Source organism: Anopheles maculipalpis, chromosome 2RL (assembly GCF_943734695.1).
Source record: "Anopheles maculipalpis chromosome 2RL, idAnoMacuDA_375_x, whole genome shotgun sequence".
NCBI lineage: Eukaryota > Metazoa > Arthropoda > Insecta > Diptera > Culicidae > Anopheles > Anopheles maculipalpis.
This window is the reverse complement of record NC_064871.1, coordinates 28062218-28088533: the sequence shown is the minus strand read 5'-3', so window position 1 is coordinate 28088533 and position 26316 is coordinate 28062218. Positions and strand designations below refer to the sequence as shown.

The 26316-nt window shown below is 43.4% G+C and overlaps 1 protein-coding gene across 1 annotated transcript; it reads right to left on the bottom strand.

Annotated features, from left to right (window-relative positions):
- Positions 1-478: 478 nt before the first annotated feature.
- LOC126565894 (serine protease filzig-like) lies at positions 479-18643 on the bottom strand. The gene is made up of 5 exons (XM_050223107.1): positions 18392-18643; positions 2358-2558; positions 2030-2277; positions 1651-1956; positions 479-1580 (listed from the first exon to the last, which is right to left on the bottom strand). The coding sequence occupies exons 1-5, from the start codon at positions 18641-18643 to the stop codon at positions 479-481; spliced, it is 2109 nt and encodes a 702-aa protein (XP_050079064.1).
- Between the last annotated feature and the right edge of the window lie 7673 nt (positions 18644-26316).

Below are 26316 nucleotides of genomic sequence, written 5' to 3'. Positions count from 1 at the left end.
AGATCACGGACCGAATGAGTTAAGATCGTGCCGCACTGCAATGCGCAACGGGCAGGGCCATCCACACACTCACAACCATGCTTGGCCGATAATCCCGACCCTTTGGATTGATAGTGGCGCCAAGCATTTCAATCAACAGCAACACTTGCTTCCACTCCTCCAGCACACGGCACCTCTCGATGGACATTGATGGATGGAGTAGTGGAGTGATTCAAAGGCTGAGTAAATGTGCCCGTAAATGGTGACGTATCACCTCGGGCTAGGAATGCGTAGTGATCGCGTTTCTGACGTCATTGATAAGGCTAGAGCTGCCTAGAACTGTGAGACGCACGCGCGGGATCCTGTAACGTGGAACAGCTTCGAAACTCACTCGGTATATTAATGAGGATATTATTTTTATTCTGTAACAAATTCGTGTAGGTAATCTACATACTCTTACTAATATTAACTCCATGCCATTGGCACGCTAAGCTGTGCACTACATAAGACTTCTTATCCAGGAGGTAAACTTGGCCGCATCCGTAAACACGACGTAGTGCTTCGAATCGCAGTGGAATCGATCCTGCAGTGCCGCACTCACCGACACTATACCCCGCAGGTACCACAGGTTGTTGTGCTTGAACACCATTCCACCGCCGCTGTCACCGTTGCACACCGACGTCCCATTCTTAAACCCGGCACAGAACGATGTGTCCGAGGTAACCTTGCTGAAGAAGTCCCGGTTCGACCAGATACACGTTTCATGTGCCACCACCGGCATCTGGGCGAAGGAGAGCCGCGAACTCACCAAACCATGCTCATTGTAACCCCAGCCCGGCACCAGCCCAATCTTGTTGATCAGCGTCTTGTAATCGTCGTCGAAATTCCACAGACAGACGGGCCGCACAAAGTTGCTATACTTTACGTCCTCCTTCAGTACCAGCACAGCAATATCGTTGAAGAACCGTTCGTGCTGATACTGGGCCGGTATATGAATGGCACGGATCTGGGCATCCTCTTCCGGCCCGTTCCATTTGCCCAAATCAATCTTACCAAAGTACAGCAACAAACTGCCCGCATCGACCGGTTTCGTGCTTTTTTCCAGTGTCACACAGTGCGCCGCCGTGATGCTTGCCCGGCGCGATATTAACGTTGCGCCACAGAGATACTTTAGCTCCGTTACCGTACTGCGGTACAGTGCACCGTGCCAGGGGAACTGCCCTCTCTCCGAAACTGTACCGTGCGTTACTAGTGGATTCGCCTTCGGCACAACCGTACCACAGATGTCTCCCTCGTATTTGTTGATATAGTGAGGTTGGGGTGATTTCGGAGAGCTGTCCTGTTGGAGGAATGCATAATCTCCGGCAAAGTACTGATCGCGATCGCGCTGCTGATTACTGACCGGAGCAGCCGTTGTGCCTGAGATTGGAGCTAGCGTGGTGAAACCTTTGTCCGCAATTAGTGGAACGCTTGAGACACGATTCGGTGATCTTGAAGCGTCGGATGACTGCGATCGTTGCGTTGGTTGAACATCCCATTTACGCTCCTCGGCGATCGCTCGGTAGGTTGTCGTAGTTATGCGTCTGTTTGCAACTCTATGACTGGAACAAGCAAAGGAAAACAGGTCAATAAATTTGCAATCAGATTGTTCTGCAATGTTAAAGCTACTACCGATCAGCGTCTTGATCATCCTTTTCGTTCACCCTTCCGTTCGAATGCGACGAGTGTTCCACCTGGTCATCGGTGCTGAATCTCGGTGGATACACATCGCTAGCACGTGGTGATGAGGTGTAAGAAATCTTCTCATCGGTAGCTCTGGTCGCCACCGAACTACTGCTGCGCGAAGAGCTCGCGGAGCTAGAGGAATATAGTGGCTGTACGTGGGATTCTACGGGAGGATGCGTTACGTGGGAATTGATCGGTTGTACTACGGGTGTGTAGACATCGGCAATGATGTCTTCAGTTTCGCTAGACGATCTTTGATAACAATGGAGCAACAGTTAGTGACTATAAAACTACCCCAAAATCTACAAGAGGAATTGCCACTTACGCTATGTGCGGATTGCCATAGTTTGTTCCGGTAGCCCGCGTACCGCTTGATTGTGCCGGAATTTGACGCGTTTCGGTACAAATATTTTGTCCATTGAACCGGATCTGACGCAGCAAGGGAACCGGTCGGTCCGGTGCGTAACGTACGAAGAATTTCACGATCACCACCTCACCTGCCCGCACCCGGTACGATTTATCCATAATGTGGAAGTGAACATTATCGTCTGTGTTGTGCTGTCGCAGGAATGTCTGGAATTGGGGGCACAAGAAATGTTTTTTTGTTTTGTTTTTATCAAGAACAGACTCCGTACTGGCATTGTGATAGCTACCCCAAACGAAAGCACGGGCGAGGAAAAGATAATGTCCACAAAGATCCCGTACAGGGGCACATTGCTCTTCAGCCGCAGCGTACCGAACCAAGTGTCGTACGAATCATCCCGCTCGTCGTACGAAAACACGGCCGGACATGGGGACGTTTTTTGGTGGCTGATCTTGACGTACACGCTCAGAAGCAGCAGCGCATAGAGTAGCTGCAATGCAAAGGAGCAAAATGATTTAATTAACAAACCAACTTGAACCAATCCACATATTTAATCACACGCTCGTAACATCGCAATAGTGAATCCGATTTGATTGTCTCGCTTACAGTCCTCCTACAGGCATTTCCGGCTTCAATTAAATATGCGTATTATACAGCCAACCGTTCGAGTTACGGCCGTCTCGTGTACCGATAACCCTACGCCGTTTTCCCATGCCCCTTTCGGTCTCTCTCAGCACGATACGAAATCCCCTTCCCTCTCAGAAATTAGCAGATCGTATCGAATAATAATCAATGATCATGAGTAGACACTTGCGCCAGTGAGCGCCAGCAGTTGAGTCGCAACCGCACCCGTTCTATGTATACGGCTAGTGACTTCAACGGCCGGTAGGAGGGAAAAATACCTGCCAGCGAACTCTCGGTGTCAGCAGGCTGGTTATCTTAAACCGAAAGCTTTAAATCTGCCCAACTGTGTTGCACTGCGGATTGTGTTTTTGTGTCTTTGTAGATAAATAAGCAATCGAGGGATGGTGGTTTGGTTGCAAATTTTCCACTGAAATACGATACAGCACTGTGGTATATAGAAGATGACTATCAAAAAACCTGTTCGTATTTCACCTTTGTCACATCATCATCAGACTGGATAAGCTAACAATAGGGAACAAACCTAAACAGTTTAAAAACAAATTCACTTTAAAAATACACATTTGACACTTCAAACACTTGTCCACCTTTATAATTTTCACAAAACTGTCGATTTAATTAATTCTATATAATTCACCTTCATAATGCAACTATCGTGACGGCATTCGATTCGTGACGATCGGGAACAAACTGCTAGCTAAGGCAACTTGCACGACACACTTCAATCCCACACCGTTGTGTGTCTACGGCGAGACTAAGAATGTAACTAGTTTTCGCTCCAACCGACACCACTGGCTTGAAGTGCTTGACGCTCGATAGAACATGCACTTGCGATCCTACGGTGCACTGTGGCGATCAGACATGCGTTCTGTGTGACAATCCAGTCACTGTGACGTACGTCCCATACACACAGTCACAGTTTTAGCCGTGTATCGTTTCACTGCCTTCCTCGTGAGGGATTCCCTTCCTGCTGGATGCGGTTACCTGCCGAAGCTAGGAAAGTTTTCTGTTGAGGTGTGCACGGCCCACTGAAGGTCACCGCCGGTCGGTGGCAGGTTACCTGCATCTAACGGTGTCTCCAAAAGCACCAACAAAGGGCGCAGGGTGGGATGCATCAAGATGTCATTGTGCGTCAAAACATTTCTCAGCAGGTACTATAATGTGGCTCGGTTGGAATAGGGAATCCGGCGAACATGCTTACAATTATAGGAATATAATCATTCACACAAATGAAAACGAGGGATTTATGTTTGTTTGGGAAACGTAATAAAATAATTCAGACAGTCAAATCACCCGTAAAGGCCTGTCGAAACAATGAAAATAATTTTGAAACACAGACCGAATACTCTGCATAATTCTTACCAGTGTTCGCTCAGAGAAGGGAGTAAAGAATACTGATTAAATGTGATCGTTTACGATGCAGAGTCTTCTTCTTCTGGGCTTAACGTCCATAAGATCACGCCAGCCATCGATTAGCTTACTAGGCTTGCTGATTTGAGGAATGAGAAATGAGGATTTGAACCCCGGGCCTGGCGTTTGAAGACGGGCACCATTGTCGCCTTTATCACCAAAACGCCTGGGAAGAATATCACGTTGGAATTAGGTATTTATAGAACTCATGGTTTATTTGGTAGTCAAATCTGCATGCGGCTGAACAGTTGATTTCGTCTGGACCGTTATGCGTCGAAAAAGATGGAAATGAATTTGGAGCAAAGATCACCCAAAGAAGGACCAAAGTAGAGAAGTTCATTAAAATTTGTTAAGGGCACTTTGTATTAAAAGTTTCAGTTTAGAGTATTATTCACGAGCAACCAATTATTTTCCTGTTGTCCAATAATATCCCGCACCATTATCATAAACGTATCTAATTCAATTACCGCAAATATTGGAACACCATCCCGCACATTTTTATCCCTAAAGTACACAACGCTCCGCATTCAAATTGCCAAAATGATTCGATTTCGGATGCAGCTTAAATTATGTACGCTCGAGTTCTACGCCCTACGAATCATAACAATTGCACTGGTCGGAAAGCTGGTCATCACACAATTCCGGCTACAAACACACACGGCATTGCATAGCCGGCACTAAACGCACATGCAGCCGATGTATCCGACGTCCTCCGTAGTCTGAAGTACGCTCCGTTTTGATGATGGGTAGAGTTAGGGTGGTGAGGATGCAATGCACAATTAGCAAGCATACATAAAGAGGTACATGATGCCAGGGGGCACACGAACGAACGAGCGAACAATTGCACCAGGAGTTGAGCCGCTAGCTTTTATCGACCGTCATATCTCAACGACCTGCGACCTCCGACCTCCAAACCGCCATCAAATGGTGAACCATGATGGTGTGAGACCGAATAATACGGGAACAAAACAACAATACACACACACACACACGCACAAAAAACGCACTCACACATTGCATTGCAGCACCCGGTGCAAGGTCATTGGGGGCGGTGGGGTGAGGGTGAGGAACTGTTGCTACGAACAGCTCCGGTGCAGTTGCATCAATCGGTGCTCCATTAATCTGGCAGCGATTAGAAATTGAATTGCTAATGCTACCTCGTTCGCTCACTATCAAGCGATGCGATCGGGCAGGGTAAAGCAGAGAATGAGGCGTTCGGTACCGATTTTCCGAACCTCCATTTGGATGCATTTGAAAGAACTGTGAGATGGGCTGGGTGAGAAGCCGAGAGACGGCGCTCTTTAAAAGTGTCGGAGACCCGAAACCGGGGTTCGGTTCTGGTTTGTGTGGTGTGGTGGTGTTTCCATGGAAAGAAAACATAAACGCTGCGGGAAGAAAGCCTGCGGAAAACAGGTCGAAGCAATAGCGTGTGGAAAACAAATGGATTTCCAGTGTATATGGAGCGGTTGCCTGGTTGCTGATCTAAAGGAAAACAAACCGCATTGAGTGAGAATGAGTGAGAGAGAAATGGAAGAAAACTTGTGAGATAAACAAAAGGAACGAATGTTGAAAGAGAATGAGAGTAAATAATTTCAAACGGACCGTTAAAATATGAGTCGCATGGAAGGTTCAGTTCAGAAATTTATGTTCGAGAAGTGTTTTCCAAAATGTAAAAAATAGATTTAATAAGAACCATTCAGCGGGGTTTGATTTTAAAACATTCGCGGAACTGTTTTGTGACAAAAATAAAACTTCTACCATCGTTAGCCGGCACAGGCCTTTTGCTCAAATTCTCCCCATTTGAAGGGTAAAACTCTCTGGCTCCAGCTGTGGATGAGGAAGAGAAAATATAATAAATATTGTAAACCAAAAGAGATGCAATGCTATGCAAAGAAATTCCAACCAACATGTTCTCCCCAGCGGTACAGGGTTGTTATGTTATGTATCGTAATGTTGTTATGAACTTAATACACTGGCATAAAATTCCACCTCGATGTTAAGTCTTACGATTCCGGATCTAAAGGGGAAAGATCGATAAGATACTTTTTTTTACTACGATGTTTGATATGATGGTCTTAGTAAAAAGTACAGCTCGGTCTATGTTCGACCCACGGCCTGCAATGTATATGATTAATGATGTCATGGTGTTACTGCTAGATCTCACACACTTTTTTCATCTCTCTCTCTCTCTCTCTCTCTCTCTCTCTTCTTGACTTAACGACTTGCTAGGTCATGCCAGTCATCCAATCACCTTAAGTGCTAGGTAAGCTAAGAGGTTGTTAATGTAAAAAGACGGATTAGAAGTCCCGTAACATCTTGGTCCCGGTTTGTAGGAAGCAAAAAAAAAAGAGCTTAACCTGACCTTAACCTTGCAGTACCAAATAAGAAAAAGAGGAAAAGAAAAAAAAAGAAATTATCAACAATTTCCACACACTCAGCGACTTAGACAACCCTGCAAATTTTCCACCGCCTACCATACACGCTCAAATTCTCAACAATTTCGTTCTCACACTCTTTTTCTCGCTCTCTCTCTCTCGCTCACGTACGCTCATGGTAAACCTCGAAGCCCCACGGTCGAAACGCTGATGCTGGAGAACACAGTTGATTTTTAGCCGTTTGACAACAGCAGTGTAGTAGCTGCGAGCTGTCGGGAGCTAGTTGTCTGACGTCCCGGTTCTCTACCCAAAAGATGATCTACCGTTGATCCATCCATTGTAGTTAGGCTTTGTGAGCAGTTCAAAACACGCGCACAGCAAAAGCAAGTGTGTAAAAAGCGTAGAAGAAAAGTGTTTCGGTTCAGAACAACCTGTCGCCCTGTAATGGCTCACACACAGCAAGCGCGTTGACGAAAAAGGCACGGAAAACACGCACGACCCCCCCGTGAGAGCGCGATGGAAAAATAGGTTATCGATTGTTTCCGTTTTTTTGTTGTTAGTGCAGAAGCAAAACATTCGAGCGTAAAGCTAGCGAAACAGGCGTTTCAAGCATCGTTTGTGAATCGAAAAGCAATCGGAAGGAAAATGTCTCACTTCCCTAGACGAAGTGTTCCACAAATACTTAAAGAAAAGGCACATCAAAAATTTGGCACGGCTTGTTGGTTTGTGCGCTAGTGAGAACGAGTGTTGGAGTTATGTTTTGAATCGTTCGTTTGGAGTAGTTTTGCGTTTTTGATACCCTCTTTCAGTTATCGTTAGTAGCACAGCGGATTGGATCGGTAGTTTCCAAGCGCTGGTTATTACTTGTACAATGCGTTCAGGGTGAAAATTGAGTTTAAATTGCTTAATAATACCTGTGTGTCCGGCTGCCACTGCTACCGAGCAATGTACACAGTACCCTTCTCCATTCCAGATTCCCTTTTTGTCATCATTTTGTATGTGTGCCTTGGTCGCTCGAGTACTGTGCGAATGAGCGACGAATTGCGTACCCTTTTTAGCAGTATAAACAAACTCCCGGATGTGTTCCGGTAGGCCTGATGAGGCAAGAATTTGCTTCGCTCGCACGTGCGTGTTTACTTGCGTGCGTACACATTAAAAAAGGGGAAGCAAAGGCATAATACGTACATTTACTACCTAGCGCGTACCTGTATCCTTTGTAACGTTTAATGGCCCTTTCCGGACGGTGTTTCGATAAATTAGAAATCCACCCCTTTGCGGGATAGCGTATGCACCCTACTGATGACGATGATGGCGACGGTTTGCCGTGTTAATCCTTTCCCGCAGGTTGCTACTTGCGGTGTAACGTTTCCACGTAGCAACGCACCAATGCGTATGTGGGTTTGTGTATATGTGTGCCTGTAGGTAGCATACCCGTGCCTTGTTTTCTTTTTATGCCGCGGCTGTTAGATTGGTTGCCAGTGCCAGTTGTGAAGTGTATCGTTGATGAATCGGTCGTGTGTCGTCTGTGTTGGGGGGGAAGATTCGTTTGTGTTGGTGATGAGTCTGGACCACCACCGCGAGCAAACTCGAGCTCTCCTGTGTCCTTGCAAGTACAGTTCGTTCGTACGGTTGTGTGCGGTAGGACGACGCGACAGATCATCTGTCAAAATCATTTTCGCCGGTCGCGTAGCTTGCTTTGTTTGGCTCTTGTGCAAATGTGTATGTGTGTGTGTGTGGGACGTACCAGCCAGTTTGCCGGAAGTCGTATGAATTTATTTTTCCATATCCATTGCAGATATCGTCGTGTGCGTCGTGCCGTTCGTTTAAGTCCAAAAAACTCAGAAGAAAGTAAAGTTTCGCGCTGGACTCGGTTCAAACAAGATTAGTTACTGGGCCGCGTGACCAGATCACATTTACCCGAGGAAAACTCTTCCTTTCAGTGGTCTTCTGTGTGCACGAAAGTGTATTTGTGTTTTAGTGAAGAATTCAATTTATCAAACCGTCTTGTGGAGTCTACCGCCGTGCGCGCTCCATTCGTCTGTCACCGTGGATGTTGAACACTTGGATATAGGACTATCCTAAGCAGTGCCTGGGCAGACAACAAAAAGCGTATCGCTGTCACCGTGCTCGCCGGTACCCAGAAACACAAACAGAAAGGATGCAGCGTGATAAATTGAACTGTCACAACACGAAAGGTAAGGATAATCAAGTTATCATCATCTTCTGGGTGTTTCGGGTTCCCTTTTTCTTTCTCCATGCCCCACCCCTTGCCAACTCCGCAAGCCTTGGCTTGCGATTCCAGGGGAAAGGGTTAATCTAGCCAGCAATAGCTGTTGACGCGAAATCCACGGCGGAGTAATCCGTTCCGAATCGGATTCGGAAAAACGAATTATTTTGCCTCGTTTCCTTCGATTTCCGTTACCGAAGGACATCCGGAGGAGCCTGTGTGCCCGTGCAGGTGCTTTCAAACGTGGATCATTATGGCTGGGGCTGGTGGTTGTGTCCCACCAATGATAGATGATACTTCCGGTAACCGGAACCGGTCGTTAAAGTGACCCCGACCCCGGCGGTTTGTGTGCGAGGCCGGTAATGGTGTAGGTCATGCCAGGCTGTGCGTAAGGCTACTATTTCGTAACCGTAATAATAAGCTTATTTATTGACCTCTGGGGGAAAAGGTCAGGTATCTGTGGCGGGTTTGAAGTAGCAGTTTGTTGGATAAGGGATGGCATGTAAATGCGTCGGGGAATGATTATTTATGAATTTCAGAATCCAATGTAGAGTAGGTAATTTTTTAAACTTATTCTATTACAACTTAATGACTGTAATCAATACGATTTCCATGAATTTATTCAAACAAATTTATTACTTTACTTGTGAAGAGATGATCTCTAATGCTGATTGTTATGTAGAGTACAATTTTTATACAGCATTGCATTGATTCACTTGCATGACACCATTAGCTTTAAATTCGTATTTCATATCATTCGCGTGCCCAGGTATTCTATGAGTGGTGTGTTCTTTCACTTTATTACACCCGGCGTATCACGCATGTATAAATGCAAACAGACGTATTTTACGGCCAGCCGTAAAACGTCTGTGCCGAAACAAATTTATCTGCCATAACTTAACGTACGTATGCGAAATAAACTATCCATGGGTAAAACATGGCTTGAAACCTGACTCATGTCTAGCACAGAAAATAGAAACCGGAGAAGAGATAAAAGAACAACATCTCTTCCTTTGATAAGGTGCTAATGGAGTAACGGATCCCACATCTCGAATCGGGGTTTTTTGTTACCTCTTGTTACAACAGCAAACGTTCACATCGGTGTGAGATCGTGTCAATAGCTAATTAGCTAACCCCTCCTCATGCCAATAAAATAAACAGACTTATTGTAGGAACCTTCCGTGCACCTTCGGTGTGGCAGGGAGAAGCTAGATTTACGATCATCCCTCTATTTATAAGATAGACACAGTGAGAAAGCTACGATCCAAACAGCACGACAAAGATCAACAAAACAAAAAAAGAAGCTTTTTCTCTGTTGTCTGCTGAGTCGTTGGGTTTATAAGAAGAGAGGTTTTATTGATTTTCTTATCTTCGATGAAAGAAATAGAAATCAAATTTTGGTTGAAGTATAATTTTTGGATGAAGCGCTGATGAGTAGAACTTTACGGTTAGCTTGAGTGCCTTTCTTTTTGATGTTTTTTTGTTGTAGAAACAATAAACGATTTGCCATATTTATATTTGATTTGGAATTTGCTCCAACAATGAAGATTTTGGACGTAATTACTGAAGCACGGTGGTCAGTTTGGTTATCGGAATTGTTCTTCAGGTACAGGTGTGTTCATGTGCCCTTGTAATAGCGGTACTGGCCTTTAACACGCCAGGAACGAGCATCGAATCCATCTCAATCGTAATCATGGAAAATGCCAGATGAATCTCATACAGAATGGTCCGCTTTACACTACAATTTTGTGGGTTCGAATCGCCAGTCTGAACCGAACCTTGCCATGGCTAATACTGGTCTTTTAGCTCATATAATAGGTTTAATACATATCTTCCCTGTATCGAATGCTGCAAAAACTAATAAGCATTCACATAGACACCCTCATAAAAAATAATAAATTACTCATTTTACCGACAGTCATTTTTTTGTTGCATTGCAGCGCATTGCAATAAACTTTGATAACAGTCCCTGTTGCTAACTACTCCAAGCGTTAGCAGTTATCAGCTTATTTTTTGCATCGATTTTCCACTCAATGAATTGTCTAAAAGTAGAACTGGGAGAGAAGAAAAAAGGTTTCGGCTGGCGGAAACAAGGATACGCCGGTGCGAAGGAAATGGATTAAAAATTGCAACAGTAAGTATTTAAGACGGATGCAAAGGAAAGGAAAAGAGTACCATTTTCCATTATCATATCTTTTTCGCCTTAGCAGCAGCATCTATCGCGCCACTAACTACACGCCATGGTCCCTCGATGATTACACTAAGATGACAACGGGCCAAGCGAGTGCCATTAGCTTTTGTAAGTTCGTTCTTTGTTTCCTTCCGGACGGTTCACCTGAGTGTTTGCAGGATATGAACGGTGCATGGCAGGTTTACATTACTTTGCAGCCAAGTCATCTCCATCTTATTTCCCATCATTTAGATGTGTTTTTTTACTGCATTAAGCGAAGCTTCGTCCTCTGATTGTAAATAAGGATGCGAAGGTGTTCCATGGGTATAATTTTTCTTTATACAGTTCAGTTGGAATTCAAGCAATTCGATGGATTTGATGAAGAATTTTTGAGACGAATTTTAAGGCCATTTAAATTTCAAAAAAATTTTCCAGTAACACACTTTTGGGCAACAAAGGCTCTAGATTTATTAGTAAAGTTCACCAAAAGAAATCCTTTTTTTCGCATCATCATCAGTCATTAGCGCCAGCGTGTTTACGGTGTAATAAAGCAATGCCTTTAATGTGAATCTGAAATCACTTTTGTGTGAATAGCACCCGAACCCAATCGGCCCAATGGGAGTCGTTTTGTACGTGGGTACACAATCGTTAGATGAGTGAAAAGTTTCGCCAAGTGGAATTTTATTTCAGCGCCATTTTGCACCGTTTTTCGAGGAAGCATTTTCTTTGCAACAAAACGACAGAAAACAGTGAACTTCAAGAAGTAGCTAATAAATATTTCATCACCATTGTTTTGAATTTAAATCTTTGTCTAGCGAAACATTTGAATCTGTTTTTGGATTTGTTTTGTACATTTAGAGGGGATCGCGGTAATAGAGGCGGCAGCAGAGCTGGTTGTCGTATGGCCGAACCGGGGTTCAAATCCCATAAAGACTGTTCCCGCCTAGTGATGATTGACTATTCAATTACGTGGTATCATCTAGTTTAGCCAAGATCGTTAAGCCAAGCAGAAGAATCTATCTTTCAAACGCTTTATGCTACCTTACAGACTTTATGCTTTTGTTAAGGACAATTATAAGCAGAAATTCAGTTCTGTTATTCAACAAAAAAAAAACTTAAAAATCATAAAATAATACATGAATAATTGTTGCAACCTTACTCAAAAAGAAGAGAACGTTTCAAGCAACACACATTAAAAACAAATGAATAATGAGCCTGCATCGCGCCTGATCGATTCCGTTTATTAGCTTCCTTCCGTACATACTCGCTGTACACCCAATTATGCTGCATTGGTGAATCGATTGATTTGATCGTCGACAACGGGAACCGATGACGATGTGTTTGCTGTCCTACTTTCCGAGGAAACGGCATCGTCATCAACAAGTACGTGAAAAGTAAATGAAATGACGATACGTGCGAATGTTGCGATTTTTTCCGGTTGAACTCCGAAACCGGATCGAATCATCAACCCTGGCCAATCGCAGGCCATTGGACAAATCCTCAACAATGGAGTGTTATTTAATGTTTCGAAAATGGTTCCACCGGGCACCAGGGCCGACGGAAAGTGTGCGTATGGGAGAAAATATTGCAGGAAAAGTATTCTTTTTTTATCAGTACGTGAGAAGCGTTTTTCCGAGGAACCGATCGGTTGCTTTTGTGTACGGGCCCGTTCCAGGAGAGTAAAGCATTTTTCTAAGGTACATCGCACTCGAAACGGCCGACAGCTTGGCCGAGACACACCTGCAATGAACGGCTTTTACGCACGCAATGCTTGCCTAATGGTGTTGTTAGGCAGCTCGCCAGAATGGCCAATCGTTTGCTGCGCAGTAGGTCATATGGGAACCACTTCCTGTGGCGGTGTGGATGGTTTAAGTTTCCCGCTAGCGTCCAGGGTGGTAGTAAATGTGCCTACCTACTGATGTCCATTATTTTAAGATTGGCTCATTGCTGCCAAGGCTATCGTCATCATCGTCACCGTTTTCGTTCGTGAGTCTCGTAAGCCCAAAAGGCCGGTGGGTCGGTCGGGCGATGAAATTTGGGCTAAACCTAAGCATGGCTCTTTGAAAGGTATTAAGGAATTACAGGACCTTCAGGGCAGCAGCGGGCATCAACCGGTGGCACTCGATTCAAAGGGCGTGGCTGTCGTGGGTTGAATGCAGTAAGCTTATCCTGTCAGCGTTTCGGCTGGTGCGCTGGGAAGGAGGGAAAGGGCATGGCAATACGTAGCCAGGATGAGCGAAAAGTTCACTCGGAACAAAAGGATATTTGAGCTCGCAAATTGCGAAAACTATGCAGGGCACATATCTGCGACGGACTTTGCTGGCGTACGTTTAGCTATTAGAATAAATTGCTTTCGCATTCTTCTTCGTTAATGGGTATGTTGCTGTCTTTCGGAATGTTCCGAACAGTCATGCTTGTAGTAAATTCTTGTTCGTTGGTTTTGAAAATGGATATGATTTGTTTACACAAGTTTTGTTACTGGAAGGTTAATTTAAAAAATTCCAAAAGTTAAGTAAAAAAAAACTAAGAATAATTTAGAACTGTTGTAACAGAATTACTACTGCTACAGTTTCACATAATAATCATCACATAATGGATTGAGTAAGTAAATTACTGTTTACAATTTACAATGATCTATTCACCTACAAATAAATAGTTACGATAGAAAGGTAAAAAGTTTCATCAAAATTAAAAAGAATACCAAAACCAATTTTAATCACCTTTATGAATAAAAATCCTATAACAATTTTATGTCACACATTTTAACCATTGGCTGGAAAGACTGCTGAGGAAATTGAGCCTACAACGTACCAGGCGCCTCCATTTGCCATGCTTCATAATACGGACAAAGCAATCCAATTTTCCTAAGCTAGTGTGCATCAAAATGGAAGGTAAAACCACCCTAGGCATCGCGATGTTCGCCACTGTCGATAAGCTGCGATGGCAAAACTAACCGTGCGGACACTCAAATATCCGTTGCACATACTTTTATTTTAATCTCTATTAGGTTTGTTCCTAGGTGACGCATACGTACTTTGAAAGGTGTTGTGCTTTATCCTTTTGCTTTAGTGAATATACTTATGACAAGAGAATATGTAAGCAAACCAAAAAAAAAAGCCATTCAACAGCAGCCAATGTTGATGGTAATCCGCTTATGATGTGAGTTACGGAGGTGAAAGCAAAGTACGTGTACGGTCATTAGCAATACCCAGGACCAAGGATGGAAAGCAAACCGAGAGCGTTCTACTTAAGGGTGAAGAATTAAGCCTTCCTGACACACCTGATGTGACATTGAAACGCAACAATTTTGGGTCCAACGCTCATCAATAAACTATTAATGTCCTTTTTTGCTTTAATACTATTATCGTCGTGGGTTTGCCGTAAAAACACCTTCTTCGAAACAGTTCTCTGACCTACATGTCGGATCGTATTTCATTCCCAGATTTTTGTTGTTGCCCTTTTCCTTCGGTGTGTCGATAAAGACCATTAGAGAGTCAGAATGATTGGAAGATTTCACGTCGATTACGGCTACTGTTTGAACCCCTGCACCAGTAGCAGGGTTCGCTTGAAGCTAATGTTTATCCAGCGCTCCATTAGCGGTGAACCCACAATCGGGCCTGCTTCGGGCAGTGTAAATCCGTTAAATAACAAGCAAAGCCAACCGGTATGGCAACCAAGATTCGAAACATCCCTTCCCTCCATATGTGTGCTATTTCTTTATCTTTATTTACTGCAATAAATTTTTCCTAACAGGAGTAGTGTGCGTGTAGGTGCGCGAAAAATCGCCATCACGTAAGAATATATAAAAAGCCATAAATTAGCAAAACTAAGTAATAGAAGCTTAATCTCTACGCTCACCCTAATGCAAGACCGTGGCAAAAGCAAACCAGGAAACACATACACACACACACACATACACATACACACACACACACACACACACACAGCTACATCTGGCAGGTGGTAGTTTGTGGAAAAACTTTTAATTTCCCACACCGGTTAGGTTCACCGAACGTGCGGTAGGGAAAGCATTTTTCTGCAGGCTCACGATTCGATGCCCGCGAAGCACAGCAGTCAGCTAAAGCCAAAATGTACCTTTTTTCCTGGAAATAGAAAACTGTCTTTCTTAGTGCTGGTTAGGTTCAGCTGTACGAGCAGTACAGTATGGCAACATTTTCCTTCAAACAAACCATTCCTTTCCTTGTTTTCTCTCAAGTGCGCTTTATTGGTTTTATGGTCTGTCTTCGGGTTTTCCGACCGAAATGGAATGGAGAAAACAATTCATTGCCTTTTCACAATGTGGTCCGCACAATGTATGTGTGTATGTATGGGCACTAGTTTCAGTGAAGAGCTTTTGTTTGTTTACCACACTTCTGTCATGCAGAGCTACCGCACCCGGTGAAAAGCATCCTTTTTGCCACTGGTCTTCTGCGACTTTTCTTCTGGTGGTAAGTTTTGTTTGTGTTCTTAAAACCCATTCATTTCGCGTGAAACGTCACGTTTAGATGGAGCTACACAGAACAGTGAGAATGTGTGCACGTGTGTATGCATGTGAAGGTAAGAACTCGCCACTCCTTTCGAGTGTGTACGCTCCGCGGGGAAACGTTTTCATGCGGGATGTAGAAAATGGAAAAGGAAAATGGGCAGCACACGTTGGAAGGATGGATTTTTGCTTCGGTTAGATGTAATTGCTTCCGTCGAAATTTGCCGTAAATTATGGCTCAACGTTCGCTCCTGTGCGAAGCAGTACACGACACGGCACACAAATGAGATAGAATGTTTGGAATTTTGCTTCGTTTTCATTCCCCCCAGATAATCCCTTCCGATGCTTCGTTGTGGAGTGAGATAATTTTACTTCTTTTAATGTGTCGTTTAAGGTGTCATCATATACGAGTTTTACTGCTTACATCGGTTATTTTCGTAGAATTTTATCATGTTTTCTTTTTTGCTATACATTACAAAGCAATGAGTGGTTGTAGGAGTTATAGCATCAAACATTAATGTATTTGGTTCTTCTTATACGATATTTAATGTCTTATGAGACTGAAGTCCGTCTCGTAATTAGCCTTTTGGAACCTGACAATTTTCACACAAAATTTTGTTTTTGAGCAACTCATTTAGAGTTGAAAATGTAGTTAATATTATTTTTTTCACACGTTTTCCCTTGACAAACATGTTACAAATTGTCCGGAAACGATTCGATCCCCGTTCTTGTGCTGTGAAGTCTTGACTGCTGCTGGATTCATGAGAACGGCTTATGCTGTTAAAATAACCAATATGCGATTTGCTATGACATTCATGGAACCGATTCATTTCCTGGTTCGTATGATGTGATGCACATTCACGTTGACATGATAGTGTAGATCACTGACAGCATCGTCGGTACCATTACTATAATCGTAATGTTGTCGAAAAGATTAGAATGATGTAAGCTGAGGGTATGGTCTGGTGACATGCCCTAGAAGACTGCATAATGGATTTTAGGAAGGGAAAGCTTTCGGAACATGGGAAAGTTTGTGATTTGGGGAAGAGTAAGGAATGTGAAGGATATTCGTGGTAGCCAAACGACCTATTCGGATCAGAAGGTTGACTTCATTCTCAAAGCTATGGGTGAACTTGGATAAATTGTGAGTTAAGGATGAAAGCTGAGACACAAGTTTAGCCCACAACAACGCTACATGCAAGCAGGTGGTTTTGTAGAACATCTTTAAGTACAAAAGCAATGCATATTCAAAGTTTATTTATCAAATTTTTCCTCGAAAGAGATGCTAAAGAAATCAACAGGTTGTATTTTAGATCAATTTGAATAGGGCTGTGTGCTGAATGAATGTTTTTAGCATTACTTAACCATAATGAGCAATTATTGATTTTATTTTTTATCGTTAGTTCACAATGAATGGTAATAAATGAGCTTTATTTCGTAAATTCTAAAAAGACTCATTGAGCGTTTTGATTGCAATCTGTTGTTGCTTATTGTATCGCTTTTTTACGATTCTCGTTCACTCACTCATGTTGGCCTGCTCTTTTAAAGAGCAGCGTCCAGGAAACTCGATTCCTGGTTGCAGCTTCCCATCCATGTAGGTACCCGATCTCCGACAGGTAACCCTTACCCTGATGTAGCCAACGAACTCGATGTGCTTCCCGCTGACGAATACCTTCTTGGTGGGGCATAAGTCCGGCATCCTCATAACATGCCCCAGCCATCGTATCCTGCCGGTCTTTGCCACCGTCAGGATGTCCGGATCTTCGTATAGCTCAGCAAGCTTGGGGTTCATCCTTCTTCTCTACACTTCATACTGGAACACACCGCCAAAGATGGTCCGGAGGATGCGTCGCTCAAACACGCCAAGACCGTTTGCATCCTCCGCTCGGATGATCCATGACTCGTGGCCATAGAGGACTACCGGGCGAATCAGTGTGCGATATATCTCACATTTAGTGCGGTCGCGAAGTCTTCTGGACCTCAGACGGTGAAGGCCGCAGTAGGCACGATTCCCCTGCAAAATGCGTCTCCGGATTTCGCTGCTGTCATCGTTATCCGAAGTTACGAAAGTCCTATGATAGCAGAACTCCTGTACCACCTCCAGGTACCAGGTTGTGGTTGTCGACTAACACGCTGCTTCCCTCTCGGGCTCTGTCACGATCAGAGCCTCCAGCAAGCAGGTATTTCGTCTTCGTCGCATCATCAATCCAATTCTGTCGTCTTACCAACGATGGTAATGTCCGCGAAGCCAAGAAATGGAAGAGACCGGTAGAGAATCCTGCCACGGATATCGTTGTCTAGTCCTGCGCTTCGTATGGCACCTTCCAAGGCTATATTGAACAGTAGACAAGAGATTCCGTGCCCTTGCCTCAGACTCCTGTGAGATTCGAACGATTCTGACAGCATGTTCCTTTAACAGTTGGATCAGCTTTCCAGGAAAGTGGTGCCGCTGCATCCTGTTCCAAAGGTCATTTCGATCTATGTTATCGTAGGCCGCCTTAATGTCGATAAACAGGTGGTGCGTAGGAATCTGGCGCTCTCGGCACTTCTGGAGGATCTGCCGAAGAGTGAAGATTTGATCGGTGGTGGATTTGCCTCCAGCAATCTGTAGCAAGGGGAGCAAGTCTGCAGAACAAGATCTGGGATAGGGTCTTATAGACGGCATTAAGGACTGAAATGGCACGATAGTTCGAGCATTCCAGTCTGTCGCCCTTTTTGTAGACTGGGTGAATGACGCCCAGTTTCCAATGCTCTGGTTTTTCTTCCTGTTCCCAGATTCTCGTGATCAGCTTGTGCATTTCGACGGTAAGCCTCTCCGGCCCCTTCTTGAAGGCCGCCAGTGGTGTGCTGTGCAGTGCTGTGCTGCTGCTGCTGTTGGCTTTTTCTGCTACTTGCCCCAACCTCTCCTGTCTCTGCTCCGTTCAGGTGTCCTTCGAAGTAGCTCTTCCATCTTTCGATCACCATTCACTCGTCTGTCAGGAAATTTTCGTCTGCGTCCAGCAAATCCACTCCGTGCCTCTTTCTGCTCCAGCAGCTTTTCATCTGACTCTTCAAAGCGGCGCATCTGGTCCTGGAAGAGCAGGGTCTGCTGTCTCCTCAGTCGTTTGTTGTTTTCCACGTTCTGACGGATTTCATGCCGAAGCTTGAGGGCGCGTGCATCTTCGTGCAAGAATGCATTCTTCTCGGATAGTGCACGAGTGCACTCTTCGTCGAACCATTCCTTACGCTGTCTGCGTGGTAAGTGGCCAATTTTCAGTTCGACAGCCATCAGCGGCTGATGAAAATAACATTTTTCATAAAAAGAAACATGTAGAGTTCAATGATTTTACACTTCAAAGAACGGTTTACTCAGTTGTGTCAAGCTGTGTCTTATTTTTGTGTCATGTTTTACGATCTTGTAACACGATCAAGCTCAACGTATGTTATCATCGAGCAAAAACTAAACACGCCAAACATAGTTAAGAGTGGAAAGAACTCAAAACATTGCTATGACACTATGTTCGCTTTGTTATTGTATAAATTATGCAGTAATGTGCTGCTCGCTCGCCTTGCAATGTACTTTAGGGTTATGTTTTTACTTATAATTTCAATGCAAGAAGAATAAACATAAGCGTAGCATTGAAATGCTAATCACGTGTTCAGGCTCAGGACGGCACGGTACCGGTAGGATGGTTTACACTTTGCATGCATCCCGGTCCCGCTAATGAATCGCAACACTAAGCTTCACTTCACTTACTTCACATGCAAATGGTCGTGACAACGTAATGGTACGGCACGGTCGGAACTACCCCGTGTTTGACTCCATTTTTCCCCATTAAGCAGGAAGTTAATTATATCGCCTGGAAAGGGCATTCCACGACAGTGCGGGAACGGTAGAAAGCGAACTGGATCCGCACCCTCCAGGGATACCGACGACAACAACGTCGACGACGACAGTGACATAGAAAAGTTATGTTCATCAATCATCATCTTTACGGCATCAATCTGAGGGTTGGGATTTAGTTGCGGAATCTTTCGTTCTGTTATGCCGTAGACTTGTGCGTCCTGGGGCAGGAGCGATGTAATATAGAATAAGGTTTAATGTACTTTGGCGGGATAAAAAAACATTAAAACCGTGAACGTTCAATGCAGATGAATTAAGAGTAAATAATTTGGAAATATTCGCTAAAGCAAGGGAACTTTGTTACACAATGTAAAAAAAAACAAGATAAATTCAACAACTATGTTACGGAACACTTGCTATTTGTCTCACGTTTTCTTAGCTTCTGTGTCAGGTATTATCCCTAAACTAAGCTGCTATAACGCAGCACGGAACTTTTGCGTCATGCCGAACAGGTCGGATTGGTCGGCCTAATTCCATTAAAGCATCTTAGAAGATTAGTATTTATTATACTATTTTAGCCGTACGAACAATTTGCCAAGCCTTATGACCTCCAACGCGAGCGCGGTCCTATCTGCTTATCCTGTGCCGCCGCTCCGCTGTCATTCTTTTAAAACGCGCAATGCGCAATATCTTCGCGTGACTGCAAGGGCTAAGAAATTGTAATAGCGGCAGCGATGGCGAAAACTGGCAGCTTATCCGTGCTTGAAAATGTACGCTTCGTGGAGCGAAGAAGCGACCGCTATCTTCGTGATGTCATTCAATTGAAATCAGTAATGCCATTTTAGTCCGGTAAAGGAAAAGAACCTGGCTGGCTGCTTTGGTACGGGGCCCCGCGCGATAAACCTAATCCATAAGGGGCAGGGCTGATAGTGGACGAGATGCGTTGAACGCGAATTCTTGACGTTCATAACGACACTGGGAAATTGGATTATTTACCATTGAATAACTCATCTCCAAGGAAGTAGATTTTTTTGATGTTGTAATAAACAATTATAGTGGCAATAATTTAACGATACTGCAGAATATCTTGCATTAACAATGTTGACTCTATTTAGTGTAAAAAAAAAGTATTTTTGTTTGTATAGTTCACCCTGGGGAAATAATCTAGACACATCCCGCTCCTAAGTGAAACATAATGCGACCTGCGATTAGGTTTAAATTTACAACAAAACCCACGCGACCGTCAACGGAGCTACCCCGCCGCGATCATTTGCATGATTTAGAGCACTACAGCATCATGGCCTCCTTCCAACATGTCCACTCTGCGGATCAGTTACGCCATCAGTCTCATCGTCACATGCGGGCGCGAGTGGGGTGGAGACGAATGCATACGCAAATTGATGTAATGAATACAGTGATTCGACCAAGTGTCGAACCACGAGCGACATTACCGTGGCTACGCTCTGCTGGCCTGTGTGACTATTAATTAATGCAACAGCACGTGTAGGAAGGTTTATCAACGTTAACCGGCAAACATTGAATTGAATTTGGATCGCACGGTGGATGTCTTTTTGGTGGTAAAGAGCTATGCTATTCGATGTGGTTAATGTTTAACTTCCGTTGTGATGGGTATCTGAGTAGCTGATTGGTTAATTGGTGTCATGTTTCTGCGGTAAGGTATGACAGCAGTTCATTTGAAAATAGACTGTCAGCTGATGATTTGAGTGTAAACTGAGTTATAAGTTCATTATGGAGACAAAATCTGTTAGATTTGCTATAAAATCAGACGAACCCCGCAACGATGAACTGTAATGTATGAGCTAGTATGAAGATTTCTAAAGAAAACATATTTGTTTTAAAATTCAAATACGTTCTAAGTAAATTCAAACGTGTTAATTTGTCCAGAATCTTCAAGTAATGCTGATAAATAAATGCTTGAACGCGATGGTAAAAAGCTTTCCAACTTCAGGTGAGCAATAGTCCTGCTCAATTTTGTTACAATACTTAAGTGACAATTTTTAATCGTCTTTGCAATTCAATGCAAATGTATTTTTGACTTGTCCATAAACAAACACCCCCGGAAGCATCGCCTCGTCCCGCCTGCACGTGGATCTGCAAAAAGTTCGCCAACATCCATCCAAACCGTCGAGCAGCGGATGGCGGATAAAGATGGCAATTGTTTGTAATGGCTTTTTGCATAATGCGCACATCGGAGCAGCCCGTACCTGCCCGTTCGTACGGCCGGTTCCGTGCGCAAGGCGGTTGAGGACTAATCCTTACAAGCCCACCCCCTGGAGAGGGCTGCGTCGGACGATGGAGCAATGATGAAGAACGATGAAGAAATAAAACGAGGTGCCCATAAACGTAAGGCGGTGTAAATGTTTTGGACGAATGAAATCACTGCCAGAAAGTCGTATGGTAAGTCGTGAGGCTCTGCTGCCTTTAACTCCCACCAGCGTGGATAAAGTTCGACATTGTTGAACGAATGCTGTCGTAAATATGGGGTTTTACGAGCATGTACGCATCTTCGCGCGGTATCCGTTGTTTGTTGTACACTTCAGACCGATGCAAGAGTCAGACCGATTCCATGTGGGTGAAGTAGAAGAGGTGTGGAAGGGAAACCCGGTTTCCCGCGGTGTACTGTTGGAGGGATGTACTGCAGGATTTGATTTGGATTTGGAAATTTTGTTGAAAAAGTTTTAATTGATATGATAAAACGGTTGGATAAATTTTTTTTTGAAAATGATTGGAGTCAAAATTTGGCCAGATTTGTTTGTTAAATGACCACATAGTTATATAATTGATAACTGCCATATTACCTAAAGTAGAACTCCTTGGTATCCGTTACATAATTGACTGATTTTTTAGCTAGAATGTATGTAAAATTCTTCCAACCTTGCTAAAAATAGTCAGAATTTTTTAGTTCGTTACAATCTTCCTTGAAAGGAACAAAAGCTGGCAAGAACTTTTCTGGAGCTAATTTTAGTTCGAAGTAAATAAAATTAAAAATAGCCATTTATGGAAACAACAGTGGGGAAAGCTTATAATAAGTTTTGATCTTCTTCTAGTATAGTTTATTTAGATCTTTGGTCAAGGGATAATGGTCTATTTTAAATTCGTTTGATGGTCTTGCCCAACTGTCATCGATCATAACCAAAATTATTCCCTCTGACGGATCACTCCAAAGCCGTCGCTACTTTTCGAAGTCTATTCGGTTTTTAAAGGTAAAAAAGTTAATTTATTTCCATTGCTTTTTCGTAAGCCTAATTTATAGTGGTATCGTTGCGTACGAAATGCGAAAGGAAACGAAGTCCCGAAAAATCATCAACCCATGCCAGTAATTCACCCTCCCGTGCATGTGCCCTCCCCTCCCGTGCATGTGCTTCAGCTGTAATTCACCCTCCCGTGCATGTGCTTCAGCTGTCTCACCTGCACGTTCCACGTTAATGCTGTGCATGCAAAATATCACCAACTTCCAGCGCCCAAAAACAAACGCCCGTTCGAAAATGTTTCGCTAAAGCAGGGCACACAGTTTTTGGGGCCAATCCCTATGGGGTGGTGTGTTTTGAATTTCATTCACAGAAAATCAGGCAACGTTCGGTACAGGTGGAAACATATGGGGAGCTAACTCATAATTAAAAGTGCCACCGGGGGCGCTATGGGTGTGTGGGTAGTTTATGCTAGTTTATGCTAGCTTTTCAGTGAACGGCCTTTGAAGGCAGCAGCAAAAAAAAATATCTAAAACAATTGTTTTGAAAGGCACAAACAAACACAAACAAATATCGGCCAGCAGTGCAAACAAGGGCGCTGCACAATTCACATGGCATGATTGTTATTTCACCGTTAAAGTGTGGATTTTTTTTTTTTTGCTCGCACCTTTTCGGTCGGGTCAGCTGGTAGGAAAGTTGAATTGGAAAAAATAGTTCTACAAACTGGGGCCGCTTTTTTGGGGGAGTTTTTTTTATTTTGAAAATAGTGCTCAACGTTTGCTGCTGCTGGTTCGTTGCTGGTTTGATAAGTAGGGCTGCACCGGTGTGTTGTGCTGCGCGTACTGTGGGCGTGTTCCACGTGCGCTGTCCGTTACGCGAATAAATGCGAATGAATAAAGCGCGAAACTTTGGTAATTAAATTTGCAACTGAGAGGAGGAGGTGGTTCGCGAGCGATTTTGGCCGCATATTTTGGAAGAAAAACTTTGTCTTTTCTCTTCGGCACCGGCAGGAAGCAATGGATGGAAGTCATTGTGCCGTTTGTTCTATTTTCGACTAAGCTTAGAATGCGCTCCATGGGTGCGCTGGTGATGAGTGCTTATTGTGAGGGCAGGGAAATCCTCGGGGTGTATGTTGAGTATGAATCGATCTATCATCGTTTCTAATGCCAATCCACAAAGCAAAGTTCGAAAGTACCTCACCATCGCATTCATTTTTTTTTATACAAAACAAAACTTTATTGGATGGAAAACAAATTAGCGCCGATTAGGATGAGTTTTTTCGCGATTCTTCTCGATTTATTGCTATCGTCACCTTGGCGGTGTACGCTAAAACGCTAAACAATAAGCGGCACATCAAACACATCTCACACGTTATTGATTTTCTTAGCTTTTGGCTCTATTTTAAGGATTCCGTAAATACCGATTTTGTACTATTGAAACCGGCAAATGGCCTGCTTTTAGCTTTCCGCACTGAGTCGCCCACAGAGTACGTACAGATTTTCTCCACAAGGGTGCAGATAATCACCTTAATGAACGATTGTGAGAATGGAATTGATTTTCTCGCTGCCCACCGGCTGGCTCGCGACGACTGTGCTGGGCAGGATGTGCTGAAAATGGTGCACATTTCTATACACTATTCGTTCGGCATATTCTATTTCCGAAATCATCACTCCTCTTTTCCGGTTCCGGGTCGGACTTTTTTGCTTTATTGTACCCACATTTACCACCATTTCGGCATTGGTGCTTGTTGTTTTGCAGCTGTTATGTGCTGTTGTTGTCAGCAGCAAGGATATTGCGCTGTACTAGGGAACTTGTGCAGCGGAACCTCCCTCTCGTGTACACATGCAGAGGCAGCGGGGTGGACAATATTTATAGCTTTTGGAATGTTCGCGGAATGCTGTTAAGCCTCTCTCGCTGTATATATGTACGGTGGTATTTTGTGCTGCAGAAAATCATGTGATGACCCTGAAAGAGTTTGGCACGGTTCATGCATTGTTGATGGCGAACTATATAAAGAGCTTTTGAAGTGTTAGGGGAAATTTTTTATTGATTTAAATTGTTTTCTGTGTGATTGTTTTTGGTCGTTAATGTGTAGTGGGTAATGGGAATAAAAATTATTAATTTTTTATGAAAACTTCCATGACTTTCGTGAAATTTTGACTAGGCAGTCTCTTGCTCCTGATCCTTTTTTATTATCTTATTTTTTTGTCTTACCAGGTCCTGTGTCATACCTTGCATAACTACAGACTGGATTCAACACAAACTATCCTACTAATTAAAGCAATTAAGAATGAGCACAGGACATACGGTTGAATCAAAATTTGATCACAGTCCTGGGTCAATCACCTGTAAAACTAAACCTTTTCTACTATCTATCCCACTAATAGCTTAATGCACTCACACCTATTCAGTCAGCAGACTGGCAAATCCCCACAACGAGCGAAAAAAGTGACCTTTACACCTTAACACCATTCCAGACGCATAAACAGAACTCCACATTTGGCAACAGAAATTGGTTTGTGCTAAAGGGTCCTAATATTACCGATTTCTCTTGGTACTGCAGCAAAAAGCAATAAAATTGGATGAAATATGACAATCCCCATAGGGTGCATGAATCGAATTTTAAACTTGAACCATTCGTTTCGCAATATCTTTCTCCTGCACAGCAGCTAACAGACATACAGGGCCGTCCTTTCCCTAATAATTCTTTCAATGACAATCGGATTACTGCAGGTTGAATTACATCGTACCGGATTGCGTTTTATGTTAGGCCTGTCTGTGTGTGCGATTTTGTTTCAATGCACTATGGAAGAAAGGATGAATCACTGGGCGAATGTCCAAAATCGGATATGGAGGCAGTGTATGGGGAATGGGTTCAATTAAACCGTGAAAGCATTATAAACAAACATGTCAATGTTGAGCTAGCATACTGTTAAATGTATTTACTTTCAATAACACAAATTACAACACTCTCACTATGAGTAAGCACGATAACAAACGTGACGCCATTTTATGGCTATGTTACTTCACAGACACAGAAAAAAGGTAAAAAAAGGAAATCCTTCATACTTTATAAACCCACTGCAGCATTCCTAAATCTTCCAAACGATCCTTAGCTCGGTTTTTTTTTGTTTCCTCCGTCATTATTCTCGATCTCCCTTCTAGCCCACGTAATTTAGTACTGTTTTTCACTACTGGCATGTTACGTGGCAAACAAATCCGGAAAAAAACGCACACCTTTTCGTCTAAAAGCTTACCTTTTTACGTGCGCTTGATTTGAACGGTCCGTCCGCCTTACGAAGCGGATATCTCATTTTACTTAAACCATAAAATGCGCCAGAAAACTGTCTGAGTCTGTGACCGTCCTTCTCTTTTTTGGTGGGGGCATGCAAGAAGATTTCTTTTTTGGATTTCCGTGATGGATCGCAGACCAAGTTCGATTCAAATTCCTTTTGCGTTACTGAAACAGTGCGTTGTAGTGATGAGAATTTCTTTCCGAACCTTTTAGGTTCGTTCCGTTCCTTCAATGGAACGATCGAACCTTGGTTCAAATAAAATAAATAAATATGTATATTTTTTTATTTATCATTGATTATGACGGTCCAGTGCCGTATTATCAACACCGCTTGTATTTAATAAATTTAATAATCATATTGATAAGGCATTTCCTCCTTACTCTTTGCCTGATTCCGGGCATTCTCGGTTAAAAGTAATAAATAAATAAAATAAAAATAAATAAAAATCTTTTGATTTTTCAGTAGCTTCTTCTTCTTCTTCTCCACGATTACGCCAGTCATCAGATGGCTTACTAAAGTTGCTGATACTACATAGTTAAATAGCCGGTCCCCACTACGGAGGGACGGTCCGAATGAGATTTGAACAGTTGGTCCTGCCGTTTGAAGACCGACG

Coding starts and splice junctions, on each gene's coding strand:
- LOC126565894 (XM_050223107.1), bottom strand. CDS start 18,643: ATGGCTGTCGAACTGAAAATTGGCCACTTACCACGCAGACAGCGTAAG. Junction 2,559..18,391: donor AGCTGCTGGAGCAGAAAGAG/GCACGGAGTGGA, acceptor TTTGCATTGCAG/CTACTCTATGCGCTGCTGCT. Junction 1,957..2,029: donor TATGGCAATCCGCACATAGC/GTAAGTGGCAAT, acceptor TTGTTATCAAAG/ATCGTCTAGCGAAACTGAAG.